The sequence below is a fragment of the Bubalus bubalis genome, chromosome 1 (assembly GCF_019923935.1).
Source record: "Bubalus bubalis isolate 160015118507 breed Murrah chromosome 1, NDDB_SH_1, whole genome shotgun sequence".
Taxonomy (NCBI): Eukaryota; Metazoa; Chordata; class Mammalia; order Artiodactyla; family Bovidae; genus Bubalus; species Bubalus bubalis.
The window spans coordinates 31,400,302-31,419,430 of NC_059157.1; the positions used below are offsets into that span (position 1 = coordinate 31,400,302).

General features: G+C 46.4%; 1 protein-coding gene across 3 annotated transcripts in view; it reads right to left on the reverse strand.

Annotated features, from left to right (window-relative positions):
- Positions 1-19,129, reverse strand: part of WWC2 (WW and C2 domain containing 2) — a 153,862-nt gene that overhangs the window by 25,786 nt on the left and 108,947 nt on the right. For all 3 annotated transcript variants that reach the window (XM_044938497.2, XM_025280355.3, XM_025280361.3), the window contains 8 exons: positions 16,605-16,751; positions 15,511-15,584; positions 11,244-11,486; positions 6,308-6,397; positions 4,566-5,194; positions 2,019-2,148; positions 954-1,034; positions 775-861 (listed from right to left, as the gene is read on the reverse strand). In XM_044938497.2, the coding sequence (XP_044794432.2) occupies positions 775-861; positions 954-1,034; positions 2,019-2,148; positions 4,566-5,194; positions 6,308-6,397; positions 11,244-11,486; positions 15,511-15,584; positions 16,605-16,751 (1,481 nt within the window). The remainder of the gene's footprint in view (positions 1-774; positions 862-953; positions 1,035-2,018; positions 2,149-4,565; positions 5,195-6,307; positions 6,398-11,243; positions 11,487-15,510; positions 15,585-16,604; positions 16,752-19,129) is intronic.

A 19,129-nucleotide genomic window follows, 5' to 3' on the forward strand; every position in this document is an offset into this window, starting at 1 on the left:
GGTATTTAAATTCTGTTAAATTCCCAGAAACAGAATACCCATTAAATCCCTCCCCACTGCCCCATTTCCAGGCTTTCTAATTCATATTCTAAAGAGCTTCCTTCTCCGATAATAAAAAGTATAAGTTCACGTGAAGAACTGAGGAAGGCCATATTATTTATGTGTTTTGTATCGACACTGATTACGGGGACTCAGCACGAGAAACCTAGTGGACCCTGGGCCGCAGCTGTTAAGGCTGGAGGTGAAGCGGGAGAAATCGTCTTTCTCTGCCTTCCTGTTGTCATTCAGTCGCTGAGTCATGTCCGACTCCTTGTGACCCCATGGACTGAGCACGCCAGGCTCCCCTGTCCTCCACTATCTCCCGGAGTTTGCTCAAACTCATATCCAATGAGTCGGTGATGCCATGCAACCATCTCATCCTCTGTCTCCCCCTTCTCCTTTTGCCTTCAGTTAGGAGGGAGAAGTCACTGATAGACTCAGCAGCCAGTCACCCCTGAACACTATTGATGGGGACCCCCAACCTCAGAGCTGGGAGGCAGGCTCCTGGGGTGTTGGAGCCACCCCCTTAAGCCCCCACCTCGCTGCCCCGTTCATAAAACCAAAGGAGGGGGTGGGCCTGCCTCACCCCCTCTTCGTCTCTATCTAGAGCTCATGAAGGCATGACCAGCCCTGCTATATTCTTCCCCGTGTCTTCACCTGGATGAGCTGCTAGATGTAAAATTCTCACTCGGTAATTTGAAGTTCTTCGATTTGTTCTCCACAGATTCTACTTACACTTTTGAAGAGTGAGGTATCAGGAAGGCATGCAGATTTCGGAGTTGTGCTACAATCACCATGAAACTTGACCTTTTTGCCTCGTATCTGTTCAGAGAGAAGTGGATGAGATGAGGCAGGGCACAGGCCACTCGCCGGCGCAGGGAGGCAGGAAGCTGCCCTTCCGGAGCCGTCCTCACCTCAGCCCGATCTGCACCTGGGCCGTCTCCATGACCACGGTGTCCTCCTCGCTGTACGGCACGTCCTCGGCCTCACTGGGCCTGCGGATGGGGCAACGGCAGGACACGTGGAGCTGTGGTCGCTGTCTGCCTGCGTGCATGCTAAGTCGCTTCGGTGGTGTCTGACTTTCTGCGACCCCCATGGACTGTAGCCCGCCAGGCTCCTCTGCCCATTGGATTCTCCAGGCAAGAACACTGGAGGGCGTTGCCGTGCCCGCCTCCAGGGGATCTTCCCAACCCAGGGAGGACCCGCGTCGCTTACCTCTCCCTGCATTGGCAGGCGGGTTCTTCACCACTAGTGCCACCTGGGAACTGTTTGCCCCTCACTGATTCTGAACAAAACCCTGAACTAACGGCACTCCTGGACTGGCCCATGGGCCTGACCCCACTGCAAGCTCACTCTTTCAAATCTGGCTTCCCCTCGTCGGGAGGACTCTGCACCTGGGCTCCGAGGGGGAGGCCTGCCTGGTGGCTGGCTTTCCCATGGCTCCCCAGGACGTGCCACACCCCGGACTGGGCTGCCTGAGACCTGCACACATGAGACGCTCCGTGCGCCAAACGGGCACTGGGCGGCCGCTGTGACATGCCCAGTAAATCAAGCTTGCGGGATTTCCCTGGTGGTCCAGTGTGCAGAGGACACGGTGACCCTTGGTCTGAGAACTCAGATCAACACACCTCAGGGAAACTACACCCTTGCACCACAGCTACATGGAAGTCTGGGCGCTGAAGCTACAGAAACCCACAAACCACAGTGGAGATGCCCTGTGCTGCTACCTAGACCTGACACAAATAAATAAATAAATTTTTAAAAATTGAGTTTACGTCTCTAAGAGGTTCAGCTGATGAGCACATCAACCTGTTCCTCACTTCCCTGCCAGTGGGATGCTGCCGGCACCCCTGACCTTCTCAGGCCTGCCCCTGCTTTAATGCCCACAGTGCTTCCCGCTGCAGCGAGTGGACGGAGGGCAGGGCCCTCCTAGCCGGTCACCCACATGCGTGCAGCAGCCACTCGGGCTGGGTCCTTACTGTTTCACGAACGCTTCGTAGACCCCGCTGTCCCCAGCCACCGACTCATCCGAGACCGCAGCCGACACGCAGGCGGTCTTCTCCCCCAGCAAGTGGATTCCTCTTCTTTTTGGTAACGATTTTTCAACATCTAGGGAGGGCAGAGTGACAGCCACCATTAGGATTTCTTCTTAGGAAAAGTTAAGTCTAACACATACACACACACACACACACACAGGCACACACATGGTTTGGTTCTGAGAAACTCAAAATAAAATTTCCACTGAGAATCAAGGATGTTACTATTCAAATCAACAGAAGTGGATGATTCCAGGCGCTATGACTTACAAAATCCTGGGATACTCGTTATTTTGGTCATTATTTGGGAAAGAATCTGGTGTTCCCCGGTCCTGGGATATTTTAAGGGGACGGATCAGTGGCACACACTCTCCTGAGTCCCCTGCCTCCCTTGTCTCGGTGATCACTACAGATGCCACGGTCAGGGGTAAGAAGCTGTCTGCCTCCCTCAAGTGCTGGAAAAGTTTCCATAACAGCTTCTGGTGCTCGATGGAAGAAACGTCTCTCCAGTCTCCATCCCCCCAGCTGCTGCTCTAATAGAAGTTAAAGGGGAAACATCTTTGACTTACAGAATTCCTCACTGGCTAAATACCATTAAAAACTGTGAGTTACTGAATCCTCACTGACTCCCACTTAACTTTTATCTCTGACTCATATTCATGGCTGGGCGTCCTGTGGAGAGCCGGCAGCCTCGTCTGAAGCTGTGCTCCCGTGTAATAAGCTGCAAGCCCATGGAGCGCTTTCATCCTCGGCCAGCGGAGAGCAGGGATCCACACTGGTATGCATTTCACCCCCCTTCTGAGTCGTGACTTTACATCTTGTTAAGATGTTTAAGTCTTGAGGCTCTAGATTCTGGGTTGATTGCTGCCTTTCCCTTTTTATTTCTGGCAGGGGGAACGCTTCTTCCTTGATGATGGTGTGCCTTCTCTCCGCCCACCCCTCCTTCACGAGTGGTGAAGGTGATGACATGATTTATTGATTACCCCCAGGAATAACCACAGCAGCCTGAAATTGACTTTGACGGTGACAGAGACTGACTGTGGAAGGACTTCGGAGGTATTCTTGATTTCCGCCATCCAGCAGGGACAGGACGAAATGCTCGGGAACTGTAAGGTCCTTTAGGCCCAGAGCACAGAAGAAAAACAAAAACCCACTCCTCTTTCTTCCCTCTCTCTTGCTTTATCTTCCTTTCATAGATGTCAGTGGTTTGTGGTAGGAAATGGGTTTGGCAGAGTTTGCATTGCTCAGCGTCACAGGGGTGATATTAACTCCCGTGAGCTGCACACCAAGCGCCAGGCATGGCTGATGCTTCTGATGCATTATGAGAGCATCAACCTTCCCAGCACTTCACGAGGTAGATACAGTGCTGCCTCCACCTTGCAGGTGAGGAACAAACGAGCCTGAGAGATGGGGCAACGTGCTCGCTGGAACTGAGCGGCCCCTGAGATGCGAGTGCAGGTCCGGCTGGCTCCGGGGGGTGGTGGGCCCCAGTGCCACACACCGCACACCTTCCAGGGGGCAGGCGTGAGGCCCCACAGCAGGTCTCTGCTTTGCTGGAGCCATTCTGTAAACACTGCTTTGGTGTTCCTTTTCTTTGCGGCTATTTATTTCAGTTAACACATCACTTGCAGCTTTGGCACCTGCCGGGCGAGCGGCACACGAACCACCCAGAATCTCTGTCTGCACCCCGGGCGCTGGAGTCTCTTTCTTATCGTGTTTGGGGCGGGCTCCTCGGACCATAGCTGTGACCACCTGCCAACCAAGGTGCATGCCATCCCGGGATCTTTACAACCACATCTGCTGTATTAAAAGCTCCGGCCTCGCAAAAGTAAGCAATTAAAGCGCAGTAGATTCCCCCTCTGTTTCTGCCTCTCTGAGCTCAGAGGCAGGAGTGGGAACTCAACCCCACGGCAACTAGCTCTACAGCCAGAAGGTGGCAGGGCGATACCGCAGGCTGGGACCGCTTTCTCCAAATTAACTCTCCACGGAAAGGGAGAGTCTGGCATGAAACAGAAACTGTATTTATAGAGAATTCCCATAGCAATCTAAACATTGAACCTTGGTACTAATTAGCTGCTATGCTAATTGCCTTGGTTTGAATCTGTTTTAGGCCAACTTTGAAAAAAAAAAAAAAAAAGGTCCTCTTCCCCACCTCACTATTTTAGAAACAGACCCTTATCTGAAAGCCTGAAGAATGTTCACAAAGTATGTCCCCAGGCAGCTGCAGGACACAGCAGGGTTCCAGATGACATAATGGACATTTAACGATTAAATCTATTAAATACGGAAGGAGATTTGTATTTGATGAGAAAAAAAAAATGTGCAAGTTATAGCAATAAACGTTCTTTCCCAAATGAAGCCAAAATGAGAAAAGAGGAGCAGAAAGAGAAGGGGGACATGTACCAATACTTGCTCCCACAGAAAAAGATACCTCCCTTCATCCTCTAAGATGGTTTGGCAGGGGCAGCTTAGAGCTGGGTCTCTGTGTACCTGCAGGCCCCTCGTACAGCGGCTCCTGAGCACACTCGCTGAGCTCCTTGTTCTCGTCCAGCAGAGACGAGGGCGCTCCTCCCGGGTCAGGGTCCAGCAGCAGCTGATGCTCTCTGAGGCTGATGTCTGCAAAGTGGCTGCTCAGCTCGCAGTCCTCAAAGTCAGCAGAGAACTGGTGGAGGGGGCTGTCGTGGGTAGACATGGGGAATGCACCTTCCAAGACCAAGGGGGAGCCAGGCGGAGACAGGGAAGATAGGGAGGACCTCGAGGACAGGGATGTCACGGACTTGGGGGGCTCGGCCAGGGGCGTGGGGTGGCCTGGGGCTGCGGCTGCGGCTGCCGCCCCCCCGGGGCCGCTCTGGCCAGGCTGGCTCGGGGACTTGGCCACCTCGTGTTCGTGGATGGTGGTGATGGGGCCGGAAGGCATGTAGCCGCCTTTCTCCTGCAGGAGGAAGTCCAGTTTGTACTGATAATCCGTGTCCAGCTGGTCACCCTGGCTGGTGTAGTAGAGCTCGCTGGAGCTGAGGGAGTTGAGCGACCCTCTGCTGGACGTGTTCAGGGACCCCCGGCTGGAGGCCAGGGAGCCCAGGCTGCTTCCGGAGGACACGGACAGCGTGCTGGCGGAGAGGCTGGGAGGGGAAGGAGCACGGTGAGAGCCTGGACGTGGGCTTCCCTGGCGGCTCAGCGGCAGAGACCCCGCACGCTGAGCAGCCACGCAGCCTGTGCGCCACAGCTACTGAGCCCGGGGGCTGCAGCTACTGACGCCCGAGCACCCTGGAGCCTGTGCTCAGCGACAAGAGACGCCGCTGCCACGAGCAGCCCAAGCACAGCAGCTAGAGAGGGGCCCCTGCTCACCACAGCTGGAGAAAAGCCCACGCAACAACGGAAAACCAGCACAGCCAAAATAAATAAATAAATAAAACTTAAAAAACAAAAACAAAACAAGAAACTTCGATGATGTGGATGGAAGCCTCTGCTTGCTCCTTCGGCAGAGAGGGAAGGAACCAAGTGATGCCAAAGATGAAGGCCAACGACTGGGTAAGGGCATCTGCTGGCACACCACACGTTTCCATGGCCAGTCTCGAACGTTTCCAACCCGGCTCTCTAAAGGCTCTTTAAGGAGCAATCCTACTCTTACCAAAAATACTCCTCCTCGTGTAAAAGTTTACAAAAAATTTAAAAAAGGGATCAAACATCTATTGATAAATCTGTCTGCATAAATATCCAGACGCAACTGTGCAACTAAAAATATATAAAAGTGTGTGTGTGGAGGTAAACAGTATGAAGGGTTAATGCAGTGACTTAAAGAACGAAATCTTTTATTGTGAGAGAGGAAAAGGCCAGCTTCTAAAGACAAAGGCCGCTAGGCTCACTTCCCTTCTTCCTCTTTCTGTGTATATTTTGGAAGTGAATGTGTGGCTATTTTAGGGCAAATCTCCCTTTTTAAAAGAAGGGATGATGTGGAGAAATGTGTTATTTTCCTAAGTATGTCCTGATCATTCAAATATATCTTCTTTCCAACACATTGCAAACAGCTTCCAAACAGGACCCCGGGGTTCATGAAAGCAAACAAACAAGTCTCTCCAACTTTAAATCTGGTCATCTAGGTTTTAACTGTACCAGTGTAACTATTTTCTTACTTTTAAGTCATCAAAAATAAAGAGGAGGTAATTGAAGCAGAATTGCAACATGCCTGAAGGTAGCCAAGAAAAATTTTCCCTTCAAGAACCAAACAGGCTTACTTTTTAAGTTGTGAATGCAAATGTGTAGTTAATTTAGTAGTTTCTTCAAGTTTCTGTAGCAGCGCTTTCCTTCGCTCTTCCAATTTCAATCTAGACAAAAAAAAAAAAGAGAGAAATAAATTTATTTTCGACGTAACTACGATAAGCATAGAAACTGAAGGGAAAATAAAAAGGTTCTTATTATTTTCCCTTGTGAAATCCAAATGAACTCAACACAGAGAAAACAGAACCACCCATCAGAAGGAAAGTGGTCAGAGCCATCCACAGCCACTGAGTGAAGGGGGAGAGATGTCCACATGGCCAGTGTTACTAGAACTTGTAGAATTCTGGTATTCTAAAATTTTCTTAAATGAGTAAAAAAACCCTCACACTCACAAATTAGGGAAAGACAGTGGGGAGGAAAAGAAAACAAAGGAGATGAGCAAAGAGTAAGGATCCTTCTGCAGGCTTGTGACTTCCGCTTCCGTTACTAAAACATCTGACAACAATAACAGGAATTAGGAAATAACAGGAATTAGGAAAGATCATCTGAGCATGGAATTTGGTAAGGACTGTTCTGAAATCATATTCAGTGACAAGAATTCCAATTTTATTTTGATGAGAATTCTGGCGATTAAGAAACAAATTAGTCCAGTGTCCATATTCCCAGTGTGAGCTAATCTTGGCTTAACCCTTTGAGCAAGCAAAAGACATAAAAGTGATTTCCTTCGACAGCACCTCTCATCACCTGCAACTGGATTTTCATGAAACTTAATCCACATTCAGCTGAACAAGTTTTTATGAGATTGAAAAAAAAACCCCAAGTATTATGGGATTGTGTACTTGAGTAAGCCATTTTAAAAACACATCAAACATACTGTCTACATCAGGGTCTTTAGACATCATTGAAAAGAGCAGAAGGGGACCCAGGAAATCACAATTTCAGTTCTGGGGTGGGCTGCTTACTGGCGTGTTCTTACGGTAAGTCACCTAACTGTGGCTCCTGACTTCATCTGTAAAATGGTGATTATAATCCTGCCGTGTCCACCTGCTAAGGCTGTGCAAGGGATCAAACGGAGCCAGCCACGTGCGTGAAAGAACTCCGCAGACATCAAAACCAATCTCCCGTGTTCAGAGCCTCAGCACACCCTGCAAGGTGCCGATACAAAAATTAGCTACTTTTCTTTGCAGAAAAAGAAAACTTCCCTAATTTTTCAACCTCTTTGAAATCCTATGTACGTTTTAGGCAGCGAGGAAACATGCCCATATTTTATTTATAGATATCTATCCTTTGATGTCTCACCAACACAATTTCACTCTGTGTTAAAATTAAAAAAAAAGTAACTCTTGTCATTTTGTTTAGTACTTCAAAAGGTGATAAATTCTTAATTCACAGCTTTCACAGGTGTATTTTGAAAAGGAGTATCATCCCTATTTTTTTTTTAAAATCTCTTACATATACACAAAAACAAGGAAAAATATTAATTCAAAGTAGATGAATTGAATTAGAAGGTACACAAAGGTCTGGAGAAAGTCCTTCAATCTACCTGATACAGAAGCAGTACTTTTGAGGTAAGTTTTTTTTTTTTTTTTTTCAAGTCATAACCAGTTTTATTGCAAAAGGACCCTGTACACATTTATCAATTCTAGTACCTTAATAGCTACCCAACAAGTCATGAGGTAAGTTTTAAAACTAAGTGTCACACATATATGAAGGTTTTCTGGTGTGTTAAAAAGAGAGACATTGCTTTGCCAACAAAGGTCTATCTAGTCAAAGATATGGTTTTTCCAGTAGTCATGTTTCGATGTGAGAGTTGGACTATAAAGAAAGCTGAGCACCAAAGAATTGATGCTTTTGAACTGCGGTGTTGGAGAAGACTCTTGAGAGTGCCTTGGACTGCAAGGAGATCCAACCAGTCCATCCTAAAGGAGATCAGTCCTGAATATTCATTGGAAGGACTGATGTTGAAGCTGAAACTCCAATACTTTGGCCCCCTGATGCAAAGAGCTGACTCATTTGAAAAGACCCTGATGCTGGGAAAGACTGAAGGTGGGAGAAGGGGACGACAAAGGATGAGATGGTCGGATGGCATCACCAACTCGATGGACATGAGTTTGGGTGGACTCTGGGAGTTGGTGATGGACAGGGAGGCCTGGCGTGCTGCAGTCCATGGGGTCACAGAGTCGGACACGACTGAGCGACTGAACTGAACTGAAGGAGGCTTCAGTGAGACAGTGTGTTTCATGCTGCAATTTAAATTCGAAGCTTTCTGTCCTAGTCAGTCATACTTGATGGTCCCCGTGTCCTTCCCTGATGATGGCTCAGGTGCTGCTCTTCTGGACCCTTTCTGGTTCCCTTGAACCCCCGAGGCCTGGCCTGTGTCCCACCACTGGACCCTAAGCTCCTGGAGGGCAGGCCCCAGCTTTTTCTCCCCATTCCACCCAGGCTGCCTGGAGAGCCCAGGACCCCCTCCCCAGGCCCCGTCCAGCAGGTGTCTAGGTAACAGGTCACTGAGAGAAGCTTAACGAAGGCTCCAGGAGTCACAGAAGCCCCGCCAGGTGCGTGCGGCTGTCACTGTCCTTGGTCAAGAGCCCCACCTCCTGTTTTTGATGGGATCAGAGCCTCTCCCGGTGGGAGCTGGTTCCCAGTCTCCTTCCTGGGAAATGACCTCTCCCCCTTCTGTGGTAGGGCCCAAGATGCTACTCAGACATCAGCCCTGTCTCCCCTCACTCTTCTCCAGCCGGGGCCGGTAGTCCTCCTGAGTGAGAAGGATCTCTTCCATCTGGCCCCAAAGGACCCCTCCCATGGTCCCATGGCTCCACACCACGGCTCGTCATACCCCTCACCTCTGCCCCAGTGTCCCCAGGGTGAAGGCGCATATCATCTACAGAAGGAACAAGTTCCTTTTCCATTAAAAAACAAAAAACAAAATTACATTCATACCGCCTCCCACTTGCTACAAATTTTTTTTCAGTGAGTGAAGTGAAAGTCGCTCAGTCGTATCTGATTCTTTGTGACCCCATGGACTGGATAGTCCATGGAATTCTCCAGGCCAGAATACTGGAGTGGGTAGCCATTCCCTTCTCCAGGGGATCTTCCCAACCCAGGGATCAAACCCAGGTCTCCCACATTGCAGGCGGATTCTGTACCAGCTGAGCCACAAGGGAAGCCCTTTTTTTCAGAACCAGTGGCAAAAATATTCTTATAATTAAGAGAGAATGAAGACATCTTGGCAAGACATAAGGCAAAACCTCTAAAAGTTACGAAAAAAGAAGGAGCAATGTTAAAATCTTATCAGCTGTAGGAAAGTGCAGGGTTTAAGGAATTTCAGTAACTGCAAGGAAAGGACAGGCAGATGCGTAGGAAGGCTTTTTTCATTTGAGAGCCCTTTCTCTGCAGAAGACGGGTCACACGGAGCATTACTCCGCCCGATGCGCTTTACGACCACTAGAGGGCGAGCTTGATCCCCTTGGTCCTGTGAGCCAGTGCCGCCTCAAGGACTGGGGCTGGGGGATTCTGGGGGCTCCCGCCGGCTGATAATTTATGTGAGTTCTGTGGACTCCTGCGGAGACCACAAGTCAGTAACGACCCAGAATCTCACCTGAGAATCTCTTAAATCTTGAAATTGAAGAAACACAGACACAGACACTCAAGAGCATCAAGATAATTCAGGGCAACAACTGAAGTCTGCCTTCTGACCCTTACATTTTGTTCCTTTTGGTCTTGCTCAGATGGATCCCTACCTGGCCAGCCCGGCTCACACCTGCCTGTGGGCTGAGCCTGCAGCTCACAAGACTAGAGATGTCAGCGCGGGAGGGGAGGAGACGCAGGGGAGTGACGACAAGTATTTAAGACGGTGAAAGGCCGTCATCTGTAACAGGTCCCCCGGATACTTTCTCACGCTCCCGAAAGCTGTGAGGCGGCAGCCACGAGTCATCTCCGTCAGCACCTTAACTCCTGGAGGCCAACGCTCCCCACACGGTCACGGTTAAACAGGTGCCCACGCTAACACGTGACTAGCAATGTCAGAGCTGCTTTTCCCTGCCCACCATCCCCACCTTCTCCACCACTCTACTTCTCAAATACTTTGGTATTATGTCAACATACAACCTTAAACGCGTATAGAGGACAAGGCATGCAAGAAGCCAAGAAGTTTAAAAAAAAAAAGAAAAAAAAGGGACTGGATTATGGCTGGGGATTTTAAACTTACTTCCAGGTCACCTGAAAATATGCAAATGTGAATTTCTTGCCCTTCATTCTGCTCCTTACCTGTGGGCCTAAATGATGGGTGCGGGGTGGGGTTCTAAAGGGCTACTTGGCCTATGGTTGAGACAGGGAAACGGGTCTGGGCATCTGTCAGTGCGGCCTGGACCCCGGGGGGCAATGGCCTCATGGCAAACCTGTACACATGCGTTCCCCCGGCCTGAGAGTGCAGCTGATCTGTTTACAGAACTGCATTTTTTTTTTAAGATCAAATGATCAATTTACACCTTCCCACAGGAAGATCTAAAAATGGCTTAAAGTATTTTCCTTTCTATTTTCCACCTGCTTCAGATGAGGGTTTTCAACTGACAAAGTCCAAGCGAACGTCTTGTGACCTGGTGAAATATCAAAGGGAGCAAGAGGTCTTTTCCTTGTGAACTGAAAAGCAATCAACTTTTGCATTCTTGTGAGTAATAAAGCCCAGAGTAGGAAGCTTCGGGCTGCTCTAACAGTCCAGATAATCTCTCTTATCAGAGTGTGATAGTTTACAGCCACTGTTATCAGACTGCATTCCTGGTTTTCTGTCAACATTCCTTACTTATTCAACATCTGTCTCAGGCATTTTCACGTTCTCAGCAATTGTGGAAGAGCCAAGGGGCCCAAGGAGAGTGTGCTTTACCGCTCTACGGGGGGAAGTCCTTTGTGCTGGCTCTCGGTCCAACAAGGGCAGGTGTGTTTGAGGCAGGGACGAACCTCTCGGCCAGGGCCTGGCTGGGCACGCCCCTCACGGCCAGCAGCTCCTCCTCCAGCCGCTGCCTCTCCGCCTCCAGGCTCTCCAGCTCATCCTGCGTGCGCCTCTGTGGGGTGACGAACTGCAGCTCCTTCAGAAGCTCTTCCTTCTCATGGATCAGCATCAGCTTCTCCTTCTCTACGTCCAGCGTCCCAGGCCACGCCTCACTGTCCAGCTTCGACAGTTCAATTTTCAGGTTGGCCATACTGAAATAAAACCTAGAGTCAGTATCTTCTAAGAACCTATAATGGAGAATAATCTGAAAAATAATATGGTGGTGGTTTAGACGCTAAGGTGCGTCTCTTTTGCGACCCCATGGACGGTAGCCCACCAGGCCCCTCCTTCCATGGGATTCTCCAAGCAAGAATACTGGAGTGGGTTGCGATTCCCTTCTCCAGGGGATCTTCCCAACCCAGGGATCGAACCCATGCCTCCTGCATTGCAGGCAGATTCTTTACCATCTGAGCCACTGGGGAAGCCCCCCACCCTCGATAATATATATGTATATGTATAACTGAATTACCTTGCTGTGCACCTGAAACACTGTGAGTCAACTGTACTTCTATAAAATATATATATTATGAAAATAAAATAAGACAAAATAAAATAAAATGGCCATGTACATTCTAAGAAGTCCCAAGGAGGGGGAAACACTAGGCAGGCTAAGTTTGGGGTTGACCCCCCAGGGGCAGCTGTGACGGGTGGGTGAGAGGCTGAGGGAACCACAGGCCCTAGTCGGGTCCCTGAGCTGATGCTACACTTACTTCTCATCCGCCTCACCCTCCCCACCTTTAGAATCCAGGTTATCACACTTACTACCTGAAAAGAAGGATGAAGGTCAAACTACACAGATGCTTAAGAAGCAGAGGACCAGTCAGCCCTGATGCGTGGAGGAAGACCTGAGGACTTTGTTAAAAAACAAACAAACCAGCAACTCTGGTGATTGACGCCTGAAATGCTGTCATGCTGGCTCGCTTCCTCTGGGTCGAGATGCTGAACCCGGGCTACGCTGGCAGCAACTGAAGATCAGCCAGTCGGGGGAGGGGAGAAGACAGGGCTGGGCCACCCGAAACCACGACCAAGGCAGCCCCTCAAGGTTCCAGCATCGCCAGAGAAAAGCAGGCGGGCTGGGCCTCCTCCAGCCATGTCCTTGGGCCGTGCACAGGGAGCTTGATTCCAGCTCCGGGCCTGGGCGGAGTCTACACCACGTGCCGCACACTCCCCGGTCCCACCGACATGCGACGACCTGGTCTTGCTCTGCACACAGCTGGCAGCTGGCAGTGGCAGCAGGAAGGGCCCTACCAGGGTGGTGGCAGGAAGGAGCGACGTGGCCAGGAGTGCGGGGAGGAGGAAAACGCAGCCAAGGGACTCCTCCCCAGCTTCATGATTTTGCTGATCCCAGACCTCACCGCGTCTAGAGCTTCGTACTCAACCATCAAGTCAACTATGATTCAATCAGAATGACCACCCGAATCCAATAACTTGGTTTGGGGCACTGTGAGGGCTGTCGGAACTGTTCATGAGAAGAATGGCACTTGGCTGTTTTGACCACAAGCACAAGACCAAGGCAAACTATGGGGACTCCCCTGGTGGTCCAGTGGCTAAGACCCCTCACTCCCAACTCCGGGGCTCTGGGTTCGATTCCTGGTCAGGGAACCAGACCCCACATGTCACAACTAAGAGTTTGCAAGCTACAACTAAGACCTGGAGCAGCGAAACAAATAGATAAATAAATATCTTTCAAAAAGGTAAACTATGAACACAACTGATATTGGCATTAGGAACCCTATATTCCTATTTCAAAATGTTGGATGATTACTCTGGTATTATCACAGCACATAGCAGAAGATGATGAAGAGAGAAAAGGGGGTGCCTGCCCCCACTTTTAGATGGAAGAAGTTGTAGAAGAAAAGAAAAAGGTGATTGAAAAATGTTATCAGGACCAAGAGGGAAGTAGCTCCACATTCTTATGCCTTAAGTTTCCTGTTTGAGTTAAAAAGAAAGTTGCCACCTTAAACTGTGGTGTGTGTATAATGTACTTGTGATTTTCACCTGTCGTCTGCACTTATGATAGATATAACATCAGCTATTCTTCAGCTTTAACCACAAAACTGTAAACAACTGTCTCAACGTACCGGAAAATTAATCATCAAAATGCTAAATAAGCATGATATTATTAGCTTCATTAAGCATGTAAAAGGCTGCAGGAGAAAATAGGTTTCCAAGAAACACAACCCAAACACAAGTAAACACAAAATTCTTTACTTATTCAGAATTAAGGAAGAAAAAGCACTTTCAACACACAGAGAAACCCCCGAGACTTACCATCTCCTCAGAATCACTAGTAACTAAAGCAAAACCTCGAATGGTAACAGAAACAGCAATGCAACCGAATGGGAAAGAACCAACATCTTAAGTCTTGATGGGACTGAATTAAACAACTGAAGCGCGAGCAATGATGTAGTAAAAGAAAGAGCAGCACCTGTTGCTTGTGGGATCAGGCGTTAGGTAGGTCTTGAATTTGATTTGGAAAGAGTGCGCTAAATCTGGGCAAGAAACCGTGACGCTTTCTGAGAACACCTAGAAGACAAGTGCTGTTTAAGCTCCAGATGGAGCCAGAGTCCAGCAGAAGCTCAAGCTGGCCCAAGGGAAGTTGAGTCAAACCCCAAGGATGAAGGGGGATGAGGCTCGCCTCCCCAAGATTAATTCTGAGTTATGGCTGCTCTCCTTCGGAAAGCCAGACAGTGATCCTGGCTTTGTTTATGTCGGAGCCAAGGAATTCTGGCGGCTCAGGGGCTGCTGTGCTCATAACCTGAGTGACCCGAACAGGCTCCCAGGTCCCCAGGCCGCAACAGCACAAAGGAGCCCTCAGTCCTGGCCGAGGGGAACCGCCAGTCCCGGACATGGGAAGCAGACAACACGGTGCACGACACTTTTCCTACCCTCAAGACATTTACAATCCACCTGGGAAACTTTACAGGCGTTAAAATTAGCCGGGTATTATGCTGCTCAGAGAGGCGAAGTGACTTGCTCAAGCTCACGGTGGTTAATAATTTGTGGAACAAAGCTTAGGGTTCTTTCAGTAAATCAAAGAACCAAGTAATATTAGTAACAGAGGCTACGCAGAGGCAAATATTGGATTGAGGCAGATCAAATAATGGCATTGTTAAAGCCAGACAACCTCTAAGAAATCTGGCCAATGACTTTTTTTTTTTAATTTTTAAGATTTATTTATTTATTTTTTTGATGTGATTGTTTTAAAAAATCTTTATTGAATCTGTTACAATACTGCTTCTGTTTTATGCTTTGAGTCTTTTTTGGCTGCGAGGTCTATGGGATTTCCAGCTTCCCACCCCCTGCATTGGAAGACGAAGTCTTATCTAATGGACTGCCAAAGAAGCCCCTAGCCAATGACTTTTAAATTCTTATCATCACCAGTATTAACAGATGTACTTCAATATCCACCTACTGGGCTGCCTTGCAGTGAGAAACCACGCACGTTCTCAGCTGAGCAGCTCATGCTTCTGATAATACAGGCCTGTGCCCCCAGTGCCTTCCTAGACAACAGAAGAGCAGCATCCTCACACTCTTAAAAGCAAAATGATGAAGGGTTTCGGTGTGACCCTCTCTCTCAGAACAAGCACAGTTCCTGTCTTATGAAAACCTGCTCAGTCTGTCGCCAACTTGAGGACAGAGGAGTCTCCCAGACCCTTTCCAGAGGCACAGGTAAGAAAAAGGCAGTGAGGCTGTGCTGAAGAAGCGTGGAGAGGGTAAAGGAGGGACCACCACCAGAGCTGAGTGACACCCAGACATCCCCCAGGACGCCAGCAGGGGGCTTCCCTCCGACACCAAGGAAGGTGCTTGAAGCTGTTTACCTTCAAACTCCGAGCTGCTACCAAGCCCAGCACCCGAGTCTCTGCAGCACTGTCTGGGGAACCAACTTCCTCACTTTAAATTGTGAGTAGGTACCGTACAGCCTTAAAGCTTCTTCCTTCCAGGAAGAACGGCACAGTTCCATTCCTGCCCTTCTCATGAATTCTCCTCGTTCTTTGGCTTCGTGTGGGGTCGGGGAGACCCCACAACCTTTATATTCCAACATCTGAAAGGTGATCTCAGTAAAAAACGCATGGTGAGCGCCCAGCAGATGTCACCAGAGGAATAAAGATGAATTCTGGAAAACGCCGGGTGAGCCCACTGACCACTGACCGCCACACAGTCCCCTGGTCTTACCTTCTTTTGGCTTCTTCATACTGGAGGCTCAGCCTGACCTTTTCAGCTAAATTTGATCTACTTCTCACTCCGATCTAGTTAAAAAAAACAAAAGGGAAAGAAGTCAATTAACTCTGCTAATGAATGAAGTAAAACTGCTTTTGTTTCTAGGAAGTACGAGTAATTGAAAAGCTAAAGAAGATAGTATCGAAATTGGGAACACCAGTTTGCAAAGGCACTTACTTTTGCGTCTCAGTGGGGACAAAACATTTCTTTTTAATTCAAGCTTGTTGAATTTTTTTTAAAGACTTTAACATCATTTTCTCTACACATTAAAATCAGGATTAAAAAAAAAATCAGGTAAATGCTTCTGGTGTCTAAGAGTTTATGAAGGGCGTACAGGTCAATAAAATTTATGAACTGGAACTAATTTCCTTGTCTCTGTGAGCCAGAATTTCCATCATTTAACTTCCAAATGCATAAACATAAATAAATTACTTCAAAAATTAATTTTTCAAACAGGTAAGCGCTACTGTTGATCTCTATCTGCTCTACTTTCATAGCACAGAATTCAAAGAACACAAAAATAACTGGGAACTTATTGAAAAGTAAATATCTGCTAATGGTGTCCCAAAAGGTAGACTATAAACTGGTAATAATATTCAAACCACATTAAATATTTTCAAGTGCCAGGTATAAACCACCAATCAAGCATTTTAATATAATCAACTTCACATGTGTAAAAACAAGTTCTTTGGTTTCATTTTTAAAGGCATATATTTATGTTTTTCATTAGCCTTAATGTGTGTTTGGAAGGACCTTAATTTCCAAGGCTCTAAACTTAAGAGGGAAAACTTAAATTCTCACGTGTCTCTTGTCTTTCAATAGAGTCTGTGAATAAATACAGTATGAGAAAGTTTGAACCAAGCTATTTATCTGGACAGATTCTGATATGCTTGGCACCTAGGCAGAAAAGATAAGGCTAAGGTTTGTAAATCCAGTCTTATGAGTACGAAATGCTGCATGCACACAGTCGGAACTTGCACCCCTTTTCTGGCCCCCGTCCCATCTGCCAGTGACGCTATAATCAGGGCCCTTCCACACGGATGACTTACGTCCCCGGAGATGCTGGTTTGTGAGCCCGCGTCCAGGGTCTGTCTGGAGAGGGAGAGATGCGAGCTCACAGGACTGGATCTCAGGTCTGGCTCAGATGTGCCGATGCTCTGGTCCACGTGAAACCGCCCCTGCAGCTTAGCAAGGCTCTGTTCAGGAAACACAAAGCACGTCGTAGAGCCGAGCACTGAAGAGGGTGAAACTTCCCCACCAGGGAAAAACTACGTTGAAAGACTTCATCTCAGTGGAAACAACAATTCCTTTATCTTAGTGGGTGTTTATCACTTTAAATGACTTAAAAAAATAAGGGTACAAGACAGTTTTTGCACATACATGCAGACTCTGAAAATATGTGAGATCATATTAAAACAGGCTATCTTCTCTTTCTCAAGACAGCCTGGGAATTCTTCACCCTGTGAATCATGGTATCTTTATATTTAATAGATGCATTTCTTATTTTAAAAATTTTTTGAATTAACTTTTAATTGAAGTATAGTTGAATTATAATGTTGGGGTAATTACTGCTGTACAGCAAAGTGACTCCATTATACATACAAATGCATTTCTCTTTTTGAAAAATTTGTTAAAAAGTCTATTTTAATGAGGGCTACCCATTTTATGCAGTAGAAATTCTGGAGACATGGGATACCTATAATGCAATCTCATTTTAGATAAAACAGGCAAACTTCCTACTGAGAAGATGTCTACAGTTATGCCATTTGATATCTGGATAGGATCCAAGAGATTATTTAGCTCACATAGATGTTAGAGATTAGGAAACTGAGGCCCAGAAGCTGCAGTCGATCAGTACCTGCAATGATGTTTGTTTTGGGAAAGTGCATAATTACAATTGAACATGGCTGCTGTCAGCATCCAGGTTTAATATAGGGAGTTTATTTTAGAGGGAAGATGTGAGCCAGTGATAGCATTAAAAATGAAAAATCTAAACTTCTACCAACAACCCCCCCTTACAAAACACTAACAAAAATGTAAGAAGCTCATTATTATCAGCTTTAAGAAGAGCCAGGATTTATTCCTGATATATAAAATCCTCATAAGAAATTAGGACTATCAGAGACCTGATACTTGTTTTTCACCTAACCTCTATTTTCTTTCAAAGGCATTTTTATACAAAATATATATATTTTTATACAAAATGTATGAGGGATAAAACATAAATGGTCACACGGAATAATACATTACAAAAAAGAACAAAGAATCCTTTTAAAGACTTTGGACAAGTCTCTTCATTTTTCTTATGAACAGTGAAAAGATGTATATTTTTCAAACCTATCTGGGATGACCGCGAATTCAATTAATTTAGTAGCACATGACTAGTATGTTTTAAAATGAAATAGAGGAGACTAGGAAATAAAATCAAAGTATATTACTAGTATCAAAAGCAAGCACATTTCTGTGAAATTTGGTGTGTGTGTGTATATCTACAGGTGAAGATACTTGTGTTACTGTGTTTTGATGAAAAATATATTTCTTACTGTGGGTCAAATCCAAAGAGGTTTGAAAGTCACAGAAGATATCTAAAGTCCTTTTCAGCTCTGTTGTTGATTTCTAGATCTATTACTTACTTTACATATTTTAGTAATTTAAAAGTTATCTAATTTTTAAACTTAATCTGGCCTATGTATAAATTCAAAGTTTACAGGAAGAATCAAAGAGGACCTAAAATTGGTAAATTATGAAGGTCCAATGTAAATCTGTACAAGAACCATTAACTTTTTTTCCAGGGATGACTGATTTAATCAGCAGGCTCACTGTAGAACAACAACAAAAAGCGCGTCCAAGTAAAGTTCTGTATGCGTTACGTGTATGTTAGAACCATCTCTTCTGAAGCAAGACTGCCTGGGTTTGAACCTCGGTATCGGCTGTGTGACTTTCAGTAACTCAACTTCGCTGTACTGTGGTTTTCGTGTCTGTAAGTTGAGGATAATAACAGAGCCTATCTTTAGGGCTGCCGCGAAAATTAAATGAAGTATTTCTATGCAAAACAGGCAGAAGACCGTCTGGCTTGAAGTCAGTATTTTAAGTATTTGCTATTATTACTGTTGTCTTTTATATTTAATTGCTTCTTGAAAGCTATTTTAAAAATCCCCCAATGCAAAATTATATGGGTTCAAGAATATTTACTTGTATTCAACCAGAATTTTGGAAACTGACATTAAGTAGCTCAATATTTTATTTATTTATTTATTTTTTTGAGGTAATTATAGGATTTATTTATTTGTTAATTACATTTATTCTTTTTCTAATGTTTTTTTTTTAAATTTTATTTTATTTTTAAACTTTACAAAATTGTATTAGTTTTGCCAAATATCACAATGAATCTGCCACAGGTATACATGTGTTCCCCATCCTAGGTTCTGTTCACCATGGGCTGAAACATTTTTTGAAAGACACAGACTAAATCCTCACCCAGCCAGGTGAAGAATTCCAAATATCTGAACTATTACAAAGAATTCTCAGTGCTTGTGATAATGGGATAGAAGGAGGGGAGGAGGAGGAAGAGATA